A 16,669-nucleotide genomic window follows, 5' to 3' on the forward strand; every position below is an offset into this window, starting at 1 on the left:
CGTTATTGGCAATGTTGTTATGAACATGGTATGGAGCGAGTTTGCGGAGACTCCACAGCTCGGACGGGTAAACTTCGGTCCCCAGAATGCTTGCATCGTGGGCCTCTGAACGTGTCAGTCCCGGACTGTGAAGTAGTACCCGCGGGCGACTTTGGTCCGGGGGGCGAGGGAGCAATCATGGTATATAAGTGCCTCAGTGCAACTGCAATCATGGGTAGTCAGGCTTTCGATTCACCTTCGACTATCTGGAATCATGGCGCCCTCTGTCGTCTCAAAGGTGCTCTCGGGCTCTGCCCTCTTGGCTGCAGTCAGTGCTCAGAACTTCGGAGGTAGTGGTCGCGGCGAAGGCGCTTTCAGTTACGTCCAGCCGCTCAACACTACCATTCTGACCGAGTATGGCTCCTCGCCGGCTGTATATCCTTCACGTGAGTTTTCCTAGGGATGATTGTTTGATTATCGGACATGTCTAATAATTTGTGCAGCGAAGATTTCTGGTGCTGGTGGCTGGGAGATGGGCCTTGAGAAGGCAAAGGCTTTCGTGGCTCAACTTACTCTGGAAGAAAAGGCTGACATGGTCACTGGTCAAGCCGGCCCTTGTGTTGGTAACATCGTTGCCATTCCCCGCCTGGGCTTCCCTGGTCTTTGCCTCCACGATGGCCCTCTTGCCATTCGCGTGGCTGATTACGCAAGCGTATTCTCCGCCGGTGTATCCGCCGGTGCTACATGGGACAAGGACCTCATGTATGAGCGCGGCTACGCCATGGGCGAAGAGTTCAGGGCAAAGGGTGCTCATGTCTTCTTGGGTCCTGTCGCAGGACCACTTGGACGTTCCGCCTATGCCGGCCGTAACTGGGAGGGCTTTTCCTCAGACCCTTACCTCAGTGGTGTAGCTATGGAGAAGACCATCCTGGCATCTCAAGATGCAGGTGTACAGGCTTGCCCTAAGCACTGGATTGGTAACGAGCAGGAAATCATGCGTAATCCTACTTACCGCAAGGACGACAACACCGAACAAGCGCAAGCTGCTATCTCATCCAACATTGATGACCGCACCATGCACGAGCTCTACATGTGGCCATTCGCCAACGCTATCAAGGCCCGCGCTGCCAGTGTCATGTGCTCGTACCAGAGAATCAATGGATCTTACGGATGCCAGAACTCTGCTTCACAAAACGGTCTGCTCAAGGGTGAGTTGGGCTTCCAAGGATACATCATGTCTGACTGGGGTGCGACCCACTCGGGTGTTGCCTCCATCGAGGCTGGTCTTGACATGAACATGCCTGGTGGACTTGGTGCTTACGGATTGAACTTTGGTGTCCCATCTTACTTTGGCGGCAATGTCACTCTTGCTGTTAACAACGGCACTGTCAACGAGTCCCGCATCGACGACATGGTCCTCCGTATCATGACTCCCTACTTCCAGCTCGGCCAGGACAACGACTTCCCGTCCGTTGACCCTTCCTCTGCTGATCTCAACACTTTCTCTCCACGAAAGTCCTGGACCCGCGAGTTCAACCTTACTGGCGAGAAGAGCCGTGATGTTCGTGGCAACCACAACGAGCTGATCCGTCGACACGGTGCTGCTGGCACCGTTCTGTTGAAGAACGTAGACCGTGCTCTGCCTCTCAAGGCACCCCGCAATGTCGCAATCTTCGGTAACGGTGCCAGTGAGCTTGCTCGTAGCTCTGTCCTCAACCAGCAAAACTACGAGTATGGTGCTATCTTTGCTGGCGGTGGCTCTGGTACCGGCCAGAACACCTACGTGATCACGCCCCTCACCGCTATCCAGCAGCGTGTCAGGGAAGACCGTGGCATTGTCCAGTACTTCTTGAACAACACCCACATCATTAACAACAATGTCAGCACCCTCGTCATCCCACGCGATGTCCCAGATGTCTGCATCGTCATGCTCAAGACCTGGGCTGAGGAGGGTGATGACCGCTATCACCTTGGGTCCGACTGGAACGGCGACAAAGTTGTCGAGTCCGTTGCATCTTTCTGCAACAACACCGTCGTCGTGACCCACTCCTCCGGTGTTAACACCCTGCCATGGTCTGACCACCCCAACGTCACCGCCATCCTGGCCGCTCACTTCCCCGGTGAAGAATCCGGCAACTCCCTCGTCGACATCCTCTACGGCGACTTCAACCCTTCTGGCCACCTCCCTTACACCATCGCCAAGAATGGTGACGACTGGAACGCGCCCCCCACCACCGAAATCCAAACCGACGGCTTCAACGACTGGCAGAGCTGGTTCGACGAGAAGCTCGAGATTGACTACCGCCACTTCGACATGCACAACATCTCCGTCCGCTACGAATTCGGCTTCGGTCTCTCCTACACCACCTTCTCCATCTCCGACATCAAGTCTGCTCCTCTCAAGGACGCCATCACCTCCCACCCAGAGAACCTCCCCATCCAGCCCGGCGGCAACCCCGCTCTCTGGGAGGCCATCTACAACGTCACCGTCTCCGTCGCCAACACCGGTGACGTCGCCGGTGCTGCTGTGCCTCAGCTGTACGTCGGTCTGCCTTCTTCCGCCCCTGCCGGCACCCCTGTGCGCCAGCTCCGCGGGTTCGAGAAGGTCTACCTTGAGGAGGGCGAGACCCAGAGCGTTAGCTTCGAGCTTATGCGCAGGGATCTGAGCTACTGGGATGTTGTTAGCCAGCAGTGGGTTATCCCTGAGGGCGAGTTCAACATCTGGGTTGGACTTAGCAGCCGTGACCTGAAGGTTCATGATAGCTTTACTGTTGTTGGATAGTAGAGGGAGTTAGCCTGGGCAAAACGGGTTTTCATGTGATTATGAGTATATGAATAGATTATTAATTTCTATTATTTTGAAGAGATTTGGACCGGATGTTTTTACTGTGATGCTGGTAAGATTTGTGATTAAAGATTTGGTGGATAATGGCCCAAATATGCTCTTTGGTAAATGTCTATAGACTTCATGGAACAAGCTGAGTATTCTGCAATTGACAAATCAATCTACTACTCATACCAGTACGAAATATGTATTACCAGAACTTTACCGAGGGCATCCAAGTTACATATCGGCTATGCAGGATGAAACACCGCATGAGCAGCATCATAGAGCCAACCTGCGAATTAAATAAATGTCCCTCAAACTACACAAATACGACTCAAATAATGATCAAAAACTTTCTATACCTAGCCGCAATGCTGTGTTGCAGGTTAGTTGTTCGAGATTTTCCAAAAGTGGGGTTAGTCTGCGATATCGCGTCAGTGGCTTTGTTGCAGCCCACTCTCATGGTTCAAAAAATCCCCGAAAATTTCACTTTCGATAACACTGACAGCCAATTCCCACCTCCATTGGTGATGCACCATTTTCCCTGAGTTTTCTTACAATACTGATGTTATTAAGGGTCTTAGAATTCAAGATTCCATCAATGTCCGATATGGTCTAGTGGCTAGGATTTGCCGCTCTCATTGCAAGAGTCAGTTCACTGTTCAAGTGCCGGCAAGGCCCGGGTACGTTCAATCACAACAACTTAATCCACATCACACATTCTAATCAGGCTTTAGGTTCGATTCCCGGTGTCGGAAATTCCTCTTTTTTACTGTTTTCCAGTAACCGCTTATCTTTTTCTTTTTTTATCGTATAGTATGGTAGATTAACTATCTCAAATAAAAACAGTAGACTATACTTTAATCCACTAAAAGTGAATATTAAAAACAGATTTAGAGTTGATATAAAAGACTATATATACATATGTATGTAATAGGCTAGACGCTCTTCTAGTAGCTCCTCGATAGGATCTTGGGTCGCTCACAGTCTCTAGGTGCTCTGGAGCACATAGAGTCTGCTCACCACCAAGCGGCGCTTAGGCAACGCGCTTAGACACTTGGCATAGCCTTTCTCTAACGATAAAAAAACATCTTATAAGTAGTAGTAGTTAGCTCTCTATTGAATGCAATCTCTTATGTACTAAGTATTTTCTCTATAGAGCGCAGCCCCTTACGGTATATATATATGTATATATAGTTATATGTGATTATTTAACATCCTTACTTAAGACCTCCCTTGGAGCATGTAGACGGGCGAAGCCCAGGACTTACAGTAGCAGCTCACTGCCTAGTCACGCCTGATCTGCTTATATTATAAGTTCTAACATACATAGCTTCGCTGTATTGCTAACCTCCTAATTCCTAATATCTAGTATAAAAGTATTTTCTAGAAGGACGATACGATAATAGTCATTTCCATACACGACCATATCCCCCTTGTTTATCGAAGCCGCAGGCAGCATTATAGTCAATCCATGTGCCCGTCCAGTGCCTTTCGTAAGGGTAATTGTTAGGACATTTATTTTTCTTTCCTGTCCCAGCATTTGGTCTAAAATTCTAGATTTATGTTAATAGAAATGCGTAGTGGAAGTGTCTGAGATAGGTTTGTGCATACACAGGCCTTCCACGAGCCTTGTGGGCAGTTATCATCACCAGATTCACCTGTAATGATGCAGGCATAACTGTGTGCGTTGACAGGTGAATACAGGGTCGTAATTGCTGCAAGAACAATTATTCTCCACTTCATATTGGCTTGAGGTATGGTCAATAAGGTCTTGTAGGAGAGCTGGTAATCGTTAAAGTTGTTGATATAGACTGTGTCTCTAACAAACAGCAAGAGTTTAACAGTTTGAATAGATAAGACAGACCCATTCATGCCAGGCCACTTGCTGTCAGGAGATCTTATGCTTTTTTTGATTAGACTCAGCTTATACTATTAAGCTTACGGCATAATAAGATATCTAGGGCCGATAGGCAACTTCTATAAATTAATTTAAAGAGCGCCAAAATAGTGCTGTTACGATCCTAGAAACTGCTTACAGGCTTGGGCCTGGTATCAGTAAACTGATTACGACCGTGTCGCAATCCTACAACCACACGATACCCGAAGTACCGATCACGTGACCTAGTCTGTGATCGGTGTCTCTTAGCAGAATAGAGTAATAGAGTACTCTTTAGTCTAGGCGCTGTGGTATTAGGCCGCGATGTTTGTATTGATTACTTTGATTGAATGAACATACCTCGCTAACGCAAGTAAAGCAATGCTTACCTGCAAGTGGCCAAAGTGGAATTTGTTGTACCTTCAGGGGTGATAGAGGGCAGCCATTATGTGGCCAGGAGTGCGGCTCGGTACGTAATGCGCTTCTAAACTTTCTGCTACCTGAACTTCGTTCTCACAGTCCTATTCAGTCCCGATCATGCAACGTTAACCGAAATGGTTGCACTTATAATGGGGTAAGGGAAACGAACACGCGTACTGGTTTACAGAATAACTACGCGGCGTGTTTGTAGAGTTCGGTTAGGGTTAGTTTGAACCTAATAAATATAGCCGCTCGTCTAAAATAAGGCTATAGAGCCCTTAAACATAAGCTATTATTACAAGACATCTTTGTATCCTTCTTGCAGGCTATCGCTAGAGATGTGATTTCTTAGGGATGGAAAATATAGATATGCATGATTCTATCTAGAAAATACTATTGGATGTAAGTTATCAAGATCTTCGCTGAACTCTGAGAACAGCGCTCTTCTCCACTTATCGACTTTAGGCGATCTCTAGATCTTAGATCCACTTAAAAGATTTAAATACTGTACTGCGTTTATATTAGCGCTCTGACTAGTAAAGGTAAATAGAACATCAGAGGTGCGTCTCTTACGGTTAATAATCAAGACGTATACAGCACTACTAAACCTATCTCCTCACGGTGATTTAGATATTCATTCACCCCTCACGTAAGACTGCCGCCGTGTATCCCGATTTCCCCGTACTACCATTGTCCGCCGAACCCTTCAACCAGCAATTCGCCCCATATCCTGTTTCGTACTTTTCGCGAAACTGCGAACTGATCACAACCGCCTTGCACGTTTCATTTCTGTAGCTTATAGCACTGTATTGGCTACAGGCATCGACGCATTGTTCAAGTGTATACGCTGTAAAGGCCATGAGATTGGGTTCGTCGAGGATGTTTGTATCGTCGAGGCAGCTGTAGGTGTAGCGGCCACTGATTTCCGAAGTCTTGCCTTCGAGTTGACTGGATATGAGGAGAGTAGATGGACATGTTGTGTTGATTGATTGGATGGTGCCGAATGGGCGCGCTGTATATACTGCACTTGAGGGTTGGGTTTGAGTGGAAGGTTCCGCTGGTGCGGATGTGGAGCTTGATGTTGAATCTTCATCTACTGGATTATTGGTAGCTTCGCTTTCAGAGGCGGATCTAGCGGAAGTTAGGCGGCAAAGTATGAGCCAGGTATAAAGTGGAATAAACGTACTGTTCGGCTTTGTCTTGCACATATAGTGCACCTCCTATACTGGAGCCAATGAGCGTGCCGACTATAAACAGTGTGAAGATGACAATGAAACAGAATTTGCGCCGGCGGTGAGCAAAGAACTTCTTCATCATATCTGACGGAACTTCGATAGTAGGTCCATATCCAGATTGATCACTGTACGGTCCGGGACGGAAGGATACGCGCTCTTGAGATGGCCGGGTGCGTATTGATGCTTCATCAGGACTTGTCTGGTCGTGTAGCTGTGGCAGTTTGGTATCCCGATTCGGGGAGTATCGATTGACAGCTTCAGGATATGGCTCAGGTTCTGCAATTTGTAGACCTTCTGATGACCTCGGCGACCTTTTGTGAGACTCTTTGGGAAAAATTTTGATACGAGATTTAGACGGAGATTTATAAGAAGCTTTAGACGAAGCTTTTGATGAAGTCTCCAAAGATGCCATACTGCACGAGCTCCAAGATAGTGGTTGAGATCGGTATTAGGGACAACTAGAGAATTGCGTAACCGAACTGATGGACCAAGCCAAGTTTAAGGACGATGGTTACCGCCGCCAGCTCCACTAAGAACTGTGTCCGTCATTTGTACGTCTGTGCAAGATCTGCAGATACCGACTTACTTGCAGCAATGCGGCGTGGGGTTGTTACCGAGATCTCATGGTCTGATTCCTGCATTCTCCACGTTGCGGAAAGGCGGGACATTTCCGGTGAACGCTTGTATCTCAGAAATAGGCGAGATCAATAGCCAAAATTCAATGCTTTTACTCCTAGGAGAAATCATGATAGGCTCATCGAGAACACATATCTGTGAGATAAGCCCCGATTGAGCAATCCCTTGCTGACCCCTTAATCCCAGTTGCCCTTGCACACATCTTCGTCAAGCCACCATGCTGCCACATCCACATGGAGTTAGTATTGAACGGATGCGGGAATTTATCCCATTTGATGGGTCTGGAAACTCTGTTTTACAACCTTGTCTTTGACTCTACCAACATGGGCGTTTAATTCCTTGGCCAAAAGGTCCAATGGCGCAATCTCTCATGCTCTCCCGGAGTAATGATGATTCTGATAAATTTCCAGCACATCCATTGATTCAATGAAGGTTAAATATAGGTCTATCTCCCGTTCGTAACGAATGCTCAGATATGATGAGCCCTGTCTATACCTATCCTGTATTTCCACGCACACATGATGAGCATTCAGCACGCCATTAAATAGCCCACTCATAGAAAAACGCCATGTGGGAAAACTGTTATCGCAATATTAAACTTCCAGGTCTTGACTGGCTGTGAAAGCTGTCGAGCTTCGAGAACCAGGCGCGCCTAGTGCGGATGAAGAGTCGGGCACCGCCACCGCCACAGCAATGACGTACGCCCCAGGAAACACATCACAAGAGCATGATATGCACCGAAGCTTTCTGCAGCACATCTAGCGCATATAACATCGTCACATGCTGTGGCGCAGCTGTAAATCAGCACCGTCACTCTTCTTAACTTGTGTGGCTACTGTACGTGTTTCCTTCTCTATTCTACCCAGGCAGCAACATTACTCACATCGTGTGGTCCGCCAGAACTGCAACCAGAACCCTATACACACTCATGCCAATATTCTGAATTAAATTTATTACTCTTACAAAGCGCTTCCAAAAAGCTACAGTGCTGGAAGCTCCAAACGCGTGACCTCGATACCCGTCACACATTCGGGCTCTCGCCACCAGCCGGCCTGCCAACCTCCACGATGGACTTTCCCCGTGGCCATGCAGCATTGCCGCTTACAGAATCGGACTTTCTGGACTTCATCTTCAACTATTTCAAAGCCGAATACTACCCCATCCGATCTTTCTGGTCCACAGCAACCGCCCTCCCGCACCAACCCGACCGATGGATATCTATGGGACATGAGCTCGCCCCACTTATGGTCCGGCCTGCCAACGCACAGGCACAGAAAGATCTCGAGTCACTGGACTACTTTACACGAAAATGGAATCTCGATGCCGGATTCGTGAGAGGCTTGGTGATTAGGTTCGCCAAATATGAGTTGCATGAGAGATTGGAGAAGAAACTGTACGAATGTGCTAGGCTGGATTTGATGGTCCGCAAGGCCTTGAAGGAGAAACACCTAATCGATGCACTTTGGCCCAGCCCTGCGCCACGAACTATCGCAAAAGAGTTATTGCAGCAAGGTGTTCAGGTTCGACAATGGTATGGCGATATGTTCACCAAGTATTTCCGGGTTCTGCACTCGTTGGACGATTTCAAAGTGCGCGAAGAAGTCGATCGCCATATCAAGAGCAGCGGAACCTTGATGCTTCTGCCATTTGTAGATCATTTGGTATTCGGAAGTGTGGATCCAATTATCCCCATTGTCGCAAAAGGAGCAGGCTACTCAAATGCGAAGAACTTGCAGAGGCAGGATCAGGGTGCTGCGGGTTTCGGAGAGCCCGGGAAGTTCGAAATCAGATTCAACGCGCCTTCTGAGGTTACTGATACGTATACAAAGACTGTGACGCGGCAGTGTCAGTGCATGAAGTGTGGGACAAAGAGAGATGTGCAGGTTGTGGTCTCCATTGATCCCAACCCAGGCCCTGTAGCAAGTGGAGATGCTTCTTCCAGGAACAAGAGACGAGACACAGTGCTATCCAATTCGAGATCCAGACAAAGATATAGCCCAGGATACCAGATGCCTACCGAATCTGAGCCAGCAGCACCGCCTCAACCACCTCGACCACAGCGAGCAGGCCAGAACCCGGAGCCGCCACGCCCATCAACACCAGAGCTCAAGAAGCAATGCCCACGCTGCACATTCCTCAACGATCCCAGCCTCCAAGCCTGTGAAATGTGTGAGGCATCCTTACCAGAGACCACCATCGCCAAACCCCCCAGCCCTGCCGCCATCCGAAGAGTTCCTTCACACTCCCATTCCGTCTCCGCACCGCCTCCAACAGCGCCAAACCCACGACAAGAAGAACTGAAAAAGGAACAAAGACCCAACGCACCAAACCGCCACAGCCTCAGCTCCAGCCTCTTCTCCATCTTCCCCTTCTCTCAACAGCACCAGCAGGAGCATCACGCCAAACTCCCCGCAACCCAAAGCATCGACACACAGTCCGCCGCCGTCCCATCCAGCTCACAACAAGAACACCGCCCATCATCCAAGCACGGAAAAGACTCCCAACCCGAGATGTCCAGCATCCCGAAACCCGACCTCCCACAACCCCGTCAACCCCGCGTTTCAACACCACCACCTAACCGCGACAGCCTTACAGAGCCGCACCTGTCCCAACCCCCAGAAATGGCAATGATGCCCCTGACACCCTCCCCACCCACTTCCACTTCTAAACGCCCCGTGCCAGCCGGTCTGCCGAGTAACTTAATGGACGACTTCGTCCCAGTATCCCCTGGTTTTGCGAAAGACGACGAGGAGGATGAAGATGCGGGGTGGGGTTCTATGAGTCGGGAGGAGGCGAGACAGGGACGTGAGAGTAGTAGTGATGAGGAAGATGGAGGGGCAGGAAAGGAAAGTGGGAAGGGGGTGTTTATTGATTTGGATGCTGTGGCTAGGGAGGAGGCGGATGTGTGGGGGGATAGGGATGATTGATTGCATTTCGTTTCATTTTGTTCATTTCATTTTAGCTGGAGACGTGGAGTCAAAGGATATACTACACTGCGATACAGTTTGCTTTTCTGCATTGTCGTTTTTTGGTGTTAATGGAGAAAGGGAATGGTCAAGATTATTCAGATTTCCAATCAAGATTTCCAACGTTACTTTATGTGTACTCCCAAAACACCACTTGGACCATACCCCCGGTCACCATCTTCAACGCGGAAAAGATCAATACGTACACAATCGAATCCAAGTAAACCCCGCCAACTCATGGTTTTCGCCTCTCCCAGGACCCATCTTCTTATACATCATGCGCCGAGACTATGTTGCTGCTGCCATACAATGTGCGTGATCTGTATGGTATCGAATGTGTCCACCTGACTCCTCGAACACCCACTGAGAACGCCCCAACCAACCCTTTTCAACGCCTATTCTACGAGTTGAGGTAGTTCCGGACGGCTCCTTGCAACCTTGTCGCACCTTCGCCGAGCATGTTGGTCAGGTTTTCGAGGTCATCACCAGCGGTCAGACCAAACTTGCGGACAAAGTCCTTGGCGGCAGTCTCCAGATCACCATAGTCCTCCTCTGCAGCATCGTCCTCAGGGCGGCCAAAGTATGCGTTGGATGAAATCGCGCTCGCGCCTTCGAAGCCTGTAAGACGAGTTAGAAAACAGAATCACAATATTCAATATCGTAAAACTGCTCTTACCTTGTAACCTCTCCTTCGCTTGTGCAGTGGCTGAAGGATCGTACGCATTGCGGCCAAAGAATTCGTCACTTGAGATACCCTTCTGTGTACCAAATTTCTCCCGTGCATACTTCTCATCATCATCTTGAGCGGGCTTTCCTACGCTGCCGAAACCTCCCATCTTCTTCTGGGCAACAGGCTTCTTCGCAGCGCCTACTTGTCCGAATCCTAGACGCTGAACGCCCATACCTAGCCGTTCCATATCCTGACTTGAGCGCTCAGGCTTGGAGGTCGAGCCGAATCCACCACGCGGTGGTGATACGGGAGTAGGTGCGATGATAGATGCTTCGGAACCCTTAGACTTGGTGGCTGCAGCGACCTCTGCGGCCTCAGCGTCAGGGTCGTAGCCCAGCTTCTCGATGCGCTCTGCCTCCTCACGAGCCTTTCGCTCCGCCTCTTCAAAGTCGAGTCCACCATCGGCAGCGACCACCTTCTTTGCGCCAAGACCCTTCTTCTTTGCACCCAAAATATTCTTCTTTGGTGCAGCACCCCCGGTGGTCTTTCGTACTGCGGCAGGCTTCGCTGCTGGCGTAGTGGTTTCGGAGCTGCCAGCGAGGGGCGATTTCGGGCGATCCGTGCCGTTGGCGCCAGGCTTGAGGAAAGGCGATGCAGCCTTGGGTGTACCGGTACGCGAGGGTGGGTTTGAGGGACGCTTGATTGTCGGCTTATCCCAAGAGGAAAAGAAGTCATCGTCTTCACCGGCTGGGGTGTTGGTTCCGTCGCTACCAGGTTCGACGACATCGGTGATTACAACTTCGTTAGGATACCTGGCACAAGATAGTTAGTTTATGCCGCTGTACAATTCGATGTAGACTTACAATTTGGCGTCTGCAGCGCAGCGTCGAGCCAGCTCCTCCTTGTACTTGTTGGCGGCATTGCTAGTATATTTGGCTTTGTGATCTTTGCTCGCGAGCGCAGCGGAACCTCCGTGCGATTGAAAATACTTGGTCGCGCTCTCGTTTCCGCCGACCTTCATGATTCGCAGTTGATCCCATTGCCAGACTGTCCTTGATCAATATATATATCCTTGCTTCAAGCGCCCGCAGGGCCCAGGGGAAGACGTACTGTCGAGGTTGGTGGAACGAACGAACGAGATATGGACACCCATGTTACGGTGGTTAGACGAACAGTCGAGGCAGAGGTAAATGCCAAAGGGCACAGAGCTCCATGTTGGGTTCTTTGCGCCGCAGTCGAAGCATATCTAGACATGGATTAGGAGTCGTTGGAAGCGCTGACTGGTGTGAATACGTACTTTGTTGGCGGGCTTTGACTTCAATTTGGTAAAGATGTTTTGCGACTGTGTTTTAGTCGCGAGGGCAGCCATGGTGAATACTGGGCAGAAACGATTTAGGTTGGCGGTAAAGGAGTCGAGCTGTGGTGGGGATAAATTGGGTTGCGGCGCTCGGGAATGCTAGGGTGGCCGTTCGAAGGATGCCCCAGGCCACATCCCTGACACGTGATGATTTGGGTACCTTTCAAGCCACGACCTAGTACTACACCTTGTTCAACACACCGCAAACCCCAGTAATACTGCCTTTCGACGATCACTTGTCTGCTATGTATACCAGAATCATCTCTGCGCTGACCAAGACACTGGGCACCTTGCCGCATCTCCGATAGTAACCTCATAGTATACTTCTGCTGGGTACGCGCGCTTCCCGCAAAATGGTATAAATACGCAGAATAGTCAATCTTGCTTGAGGCTGTGACAAATCCGCCTATCTTGAACTGATATGTTCAGTGCAGGATTGCAGCCCCGCAACCTATCTTCCTATCTACCCGTCCCACGGCATATGATATGGCAACACAAGTGGGGTAGACGTGAACATATATCTCAGGCATTGGCATGCTACGGTCCCCTACTCCTATCTAACCTCCCAAAGTCCTCGTCCAAGATCAGTCGATTTCAGGAACTACAAGTCAAGTATCTGCTATGTCTCCTCCAATCCAGACCGTCCCCGCCCGCCGTGGAGCAGCAACGGTAGTCAAAGCCGGCAAGAAGATTAAGATAACCAATACCCACGGAAACCAAGTAGTCGATACCTGGGCACTCGCGCTTCCCTCTTCAGCCCTCACGACCGCGTCTTCCAAGGTCGAAGCGGCACTTTACCCAAACGCAACCGCCGACTCACCGACCAAATACTCACCCGTTGCCAATGCCGCCGCCAGTGCGCCTGAATACATGTCTATGTGCCACTGCCGCGCAACGTTGCTAAAAGTTACACCTGAAGTGGGTGATGTGATGGTTAGTCAAAAAAGGGCGCCAATGGTAAAGCTGGTAGAGGACACAAGCCCTGGTGTACATGATACTTTGATTGCGGCGTGCGATAGGTGGCGGTACAGCGAGCTGGGTGTCAATGAATACCATGAAAGCTGTACAGACAACTTCTGGGACTCCCTGTACTCTCTTTCTACCTCATCATCTCTTTCAGGTGAAGAGAAAAAGGGCCTGGAAATGTTGCAGGGGAAGTTGGGAAGCAGGGTGCCTGATCCTTTCAACTTGTTCATGAACATTCCCATCACAAAGGAGGGTGAGGGTGCCAAGCGGGGCGTGAGCTTTGAAGAGCCAAAGACAAAGCCAGGCGATTACGTAGTTTTGGAGGCGCTGCGGGATGTAGTTGTGGTGATGAGTGCATGTCCTCAAGATGTTCTGGCCATCAATGGGAAGAACCCTGTAGATGCTCATTTTCAAATCTTGGGCTGAACAAGGAGAAAACAAATTGAGTTCCAATGTACATATCATTACACATAATGCTTGCATGTCCGACACGACAATCAGGGTCCCTAGGGCCGCAATGGTTGGTGGGTGTCTGAATGCGGCACTAGCGCACATGAGGCGAACTGCCGCTTGGCGGTGGGGAATATTTTTTGGTATCGATAGGTAGCGCCTCGAACTTTTTGCCAGCCCTTCCCTCTCGAAGCGCAGACCGCGTCCACAACCCCAACAAACCCGCAGTCGCCAAAATGAAGACCCAGTGGAAGGACATTCCCGCCGTGCCTACGAGCCAGGAGTTCCTGGACATTGTACTGTCCAGGACCCAGAGGAGGTAGGTTACCCATCCCATCTGCATCTGCGCAAACCACACCCGTGCGCCGAGATTTGCGCTTTCAAGGCGCCAGCTACATACTACACCGAAGAGCAGACAGCTGACGAAAATTTCCTTAGACTGCCCACTCAGATCCGTGCGGGTTTCAAGATTAGCAGAATTCGAGCCTTCTATACACGAAAGGTCAAATTCACATCCGAGACATTCGTCGAGCGCCTCACCACCACCATCGACGCATTTCCGCGCCTGGCGGACATCCACCCGTTCCACCGCGATCTCTTGAACACCCTCTACGATGCGGATCACTTCCGCATTGCTCTTGGTCAGCTCTCGACTGCAAAGTCGTTAATTGAGACGGTTGCGCGTGACTATGTGCGTCTTCTCAAATACGGCCAGTCTCTTTTCCAGTGCAAACAGCTTAAGCGGGCTGCGCTTGGTCGTATGGCCACAATCTGCAAGCGATTGAAGGATCCTCTTGTCTACCTCGAACAAGTTAGGCAGCATTTGGGTCGTCTTCCCTCGATCGACCCCAACACCCGTACACTCGTCATTTCTGGATTCCCCAACGTCGGCAAGTCGTCCTTCTTGAAGTCCATTTCTAGGGCCGATGTCGAGGTCCAGCCATATGCTTTCACTACCAAGAGCTTGTATGTCGGTCATTTCGACTACAAGATGCTTCGCTTCCAAGCGGTTGACACTCCTGGTATTCTGGACCATGCACTTGAGGAGATGAACACTATCGAACATCAGTCCATCTGCGCCATTGCTCATCTCCGCGCCCACATTCTCTACTTTATGGATCTCAGTGAGCAGTGTGGTTACTCGGTTGCTTCGCAAATCGCCCTCTTCAACAACATCAAGCCTCTGTTCGCGAACAAACTCATCTCCATTGTCATCAACAAGATCGATCTTATGCGTCCCGACCAGCTTGATGCCGAAACACAGGCTCAACTACAGGGCATGCTCAAGTCGGGTGAGGTAGAGATGCTGGAGCTTTCTTGCAGTACTACCGAGGGTGTCATGGCTGTGCGAAATGCAGTCTGCGATCGTTTGATTGCTGCTCGTAACGCAGAGAAGCTCAAGGCTGGAACTAACAGTGCTGGTGAGCCATCTGGCCGTCTTGGTGAACTGTTGCGCCGAATCCACGTTGCTCAGCCATTGGGTGGTGTAACACGCGAGACCTTTATCCCAGATGCAGCACTCAACAAGAAGAAGTACGACAAGGATGATCCTGATAGGCCAATCCTAGAACGTGATCTGGAAGAGGAGAATGGCGGAGCTGGTGTGTACAACATTGATCTTCGCAAGAACTATCTTCTTGAGAATGATGAATGGAAACATGACCGTATTCCCGAGGTGTTCAAGGGCCAGAACGTCTACGACTTCATCGACCCTGACATTGAGGCTAAGCTTGCCGCGCTCGAGGCTGAAGAAGAAAAGTTGGAGGAGGAGGGTTTCTACGACTCGGACGACGATCTTGAAGACGCAGAGGAGGCAGACTTCCGGTACAAGGCAGAGCTGATCCGCGAGAAGCGGCAACTCATCAGGAACGAAGCCAAGATGCGCAAGAGTTTGAAGAACAGGGCTATTATTCCCAGGACAAAGAAGGCGAAGCAAATGTCGCAAATGGAATCGCATCTCGAGAGTCTTGGATACGACACTACAAAGGTTGTCGAGCGTGCAACGGCTCAAGCAGAAGCACGAGGACGCAGCTTGGCTCGTTCACGATCAGAGGCTCCCGGTGATGCCATGGATATCGATACACCCAAGTCTGCGCTTGAGCGTGCGAAGAGCCGTGGTCGCAGCCAGAGTACCAACAGGAGGAACGACGGTGTTACGGATGCCGAGGCTGCTTCAAAGGCGGAGAAGCTGGCCAAGTTGTCACAGAAGAAGATGAACAGGATGGCCAGACAGGGTGAGGCCGACAGGCACCAGACTGGCTCTCTGATCAAGCACTTGGTAAGTTGTGATTTATCTGAGAGTACAAGAGCATCTACTAACAACAGTCTAGACTGCCGGCAAGCGTGGTATTGGAAAGACCAGCCACCGATAAGCAGACTTGCAATGTTCAGCGTTGTTGCATTATTGGTTTGCAGGCTGGGAAAAATAATGGCGGGCGTTCAGGATGCATTAGATACCAAGTCGTTGTCTGCAAAAGCAGCGTGGTAATCCAACCCTTTGTTGTCAAATTCAGAGTAGTATTTGTGTACACCATTTATGGCAAGCGCCTAGGTGTCGTAGTTGCCCGTATGCACGTGATTCAATCCTTTCTGTAGTTGAAGCCTCTTCATGTAACTTTCCAGCATGCTTAACACGGGAACAAGGCGACGGGAAGCGTGATCGGACCACGGCTATCGTCTAGCTCTATTCCGAGTCGCAGTTGAGGTGGACGACAAGGATAGGACTGCTCCGCCTGCCAGCGTGTCTTGGCAGCACCACACCAATCTCCCTAGAACGGACAGGATATGCACACCGCAAAACCCTGGTCATTTTCGTGTCTGACAGTGCAAATCCTAGGGAAAAACAGACAGAGCCATGGAAAAACTAGAGGAGGGAAACGAATGACAGCATCTCGGAACAAGCCGTAGCCACTATGTGCAAGTTCAGGGACGACGTGGATGCAATAGGGCGATGCAGGTTGCGAACTCAACAGCGCCAGGTCGGAAGACCCGACACCCTGCACGATGTATTGGCTGAGACGGCTGCGCATGAGTAAGGGCATATGTTTGCAATATAAATTTGGGGGCAGTGTCGGGACGACGGCGGCTCTGGGTTGGGGGCCGTTATGGGCGTTGTACCCACCAATGGACGCCTAACGGGCCTGGTTGTCATCGTGCTGCTTGGATGAGGCAGCACTGCCCTCCTCTTGGTGTAGGGCCTGTAAAACTATCTCCCGGACTGTCTCTAAGCTCGCGGTTGCGCGTGGTTTGGGATTTCGCTGTCTCAATCTCTCGGTACCGTCGTT

General features: G+C 50.2%; 6 protein-coding genes across 6 annotated transcripts; 4 read left to right on the plus strand and 2 right to left on the minus strand.

Moving 5' to 3' along the window:
* Positions 1 to 253: 253 nt before the first annotated feature.
* On the plus strand, positions 254 to 2,761 carry COCVIDRAFT_112456 (glycoside hydrolase family 3 protein; the record flags this gene model as incomplete). Its single annotated transcript, XM_014696117.1, has 2 exons — positions 254 to 425; positions 483 to 2,761. The coding sequence occupies 2 exons, from the start codon at positions 254 to 256 to the stop codon at positions 2,759 to 2,761; spliced, it is 2,451 nt and encodes an 816-aa protein (XP_014551603.1).
* Positions 2,762 to 5,743: 2,982 nt separating this feature from the next.
* On the minus strand, positions 5,744 to 6,752 carry COCVIDRAFT_30878 (hypothetical protein; the record flags this gene model as incomplete). Its single annotated transcript, XM_014696118.1, has 2 exons — positions 5,744 to 6,236; positions 6,292 to 6,752. 2 exons carry the CDS (start codon positions 6,750 to 6,752, stop codon positions 5,744 to 5,746), a joined length of 954 nt encoding a protein of 317 aa, XP_014551604.1.
* A 1,291-nt stretch (positions 6,753 to 8,043) lies between these two features.
* Positions 8,044 to 9,903, plus strand: COCVIDRAFT_112473 (hypothetical protein; the record flags this gene model as incomplete). The annotated part of the gene is made up of 1 exon (XM_014696119.1): positions 8,044 to 9,903. One exon carries the CDS (start codon positions 8,044 to 8,046, stop codon positions 9,901 to 9,903), a length of 1,860 nt encoding a protein of 619 aa, XP_014551605.1.
* A 439-nt stretch (positions 9,904 to 10,342) lies between these two features.
* Positions 10,343 to 11,981, minus strand: COCVIDRAFT_30880 (hypothetical protein; the record flags this gene model as incomplete). The annotated part of the gene is made up of 5 exons (XM_014696120.1): positions 10,343 to 10,560; positions 10,619 to 11,424; positions 11,476 to 11,659; positions 11,723 to 11,858; positions 11,910 to 11,981. 5 exons carry the CDS (start codon positions 11,979 to 11,981, stop codon positions 10,343 to 10,345), a joined length of 1,416 nt encoding a protein of 471 aa, XP_014551606.1.
* A 609-nt stretch (positions 11,982 to 12,590) lies between these two features.
* COCVIDRAFT_112419 (hypothetical protein) lies at positions 12,591 to 13,361 on the plus strand (the record flags this gene model as incomplete). Its single annotated transcript, XM_014696121.1, has 1 exon — positions 12,591 to 13,361. The coding sequence occupies one exon, from the start codon at positions 12,591 to 12,593 to the stop codon at positions 13,359 to 13,361; it is 771 nt and encodes a 256-aa protein (XP_014551607.1).
* Positions 13,362 to 13,621: 260 nt separating this feature from the next.
* COCVIDRAFT_112432 (hypothetical protein) lies at positions 13,622 to 15,757 on the plus strand (the record flags this gene model as incomplete). Its single annotated transcript, XM_014696122.1, has 3 exons — positions 13,622 to 13,704; positions 13,824 to 15,663; positions 15,716 to 15,757. The coding sequence occupies 3 exons, from the start codon at positions 13,622 to 13,624 to the stop codon at positions 15,755 to 15,757; spliced, it is 1,965 nt and encodes a 654-aa protein (XP_014551608.1).
* Between the last annotated feature and the right edge of the window lie 912 nt (positions 15,758 to 16,669).

The sequence above is a fragment of the Bipolaris victoriae genome, assembly GCF_000527765.1.
Source record: "Bipolaris victoriae FI3 unplaced genomic scaffold scaffold_133, whole genome shotgun sequence".
NCBI classification, from domain to species: Eukaryota; Fungi; Ascomycota; class Dothideomycetes; order Pleosporales; family Pleosporaceae; genus Bipolaris; species Bipolaris victoriae.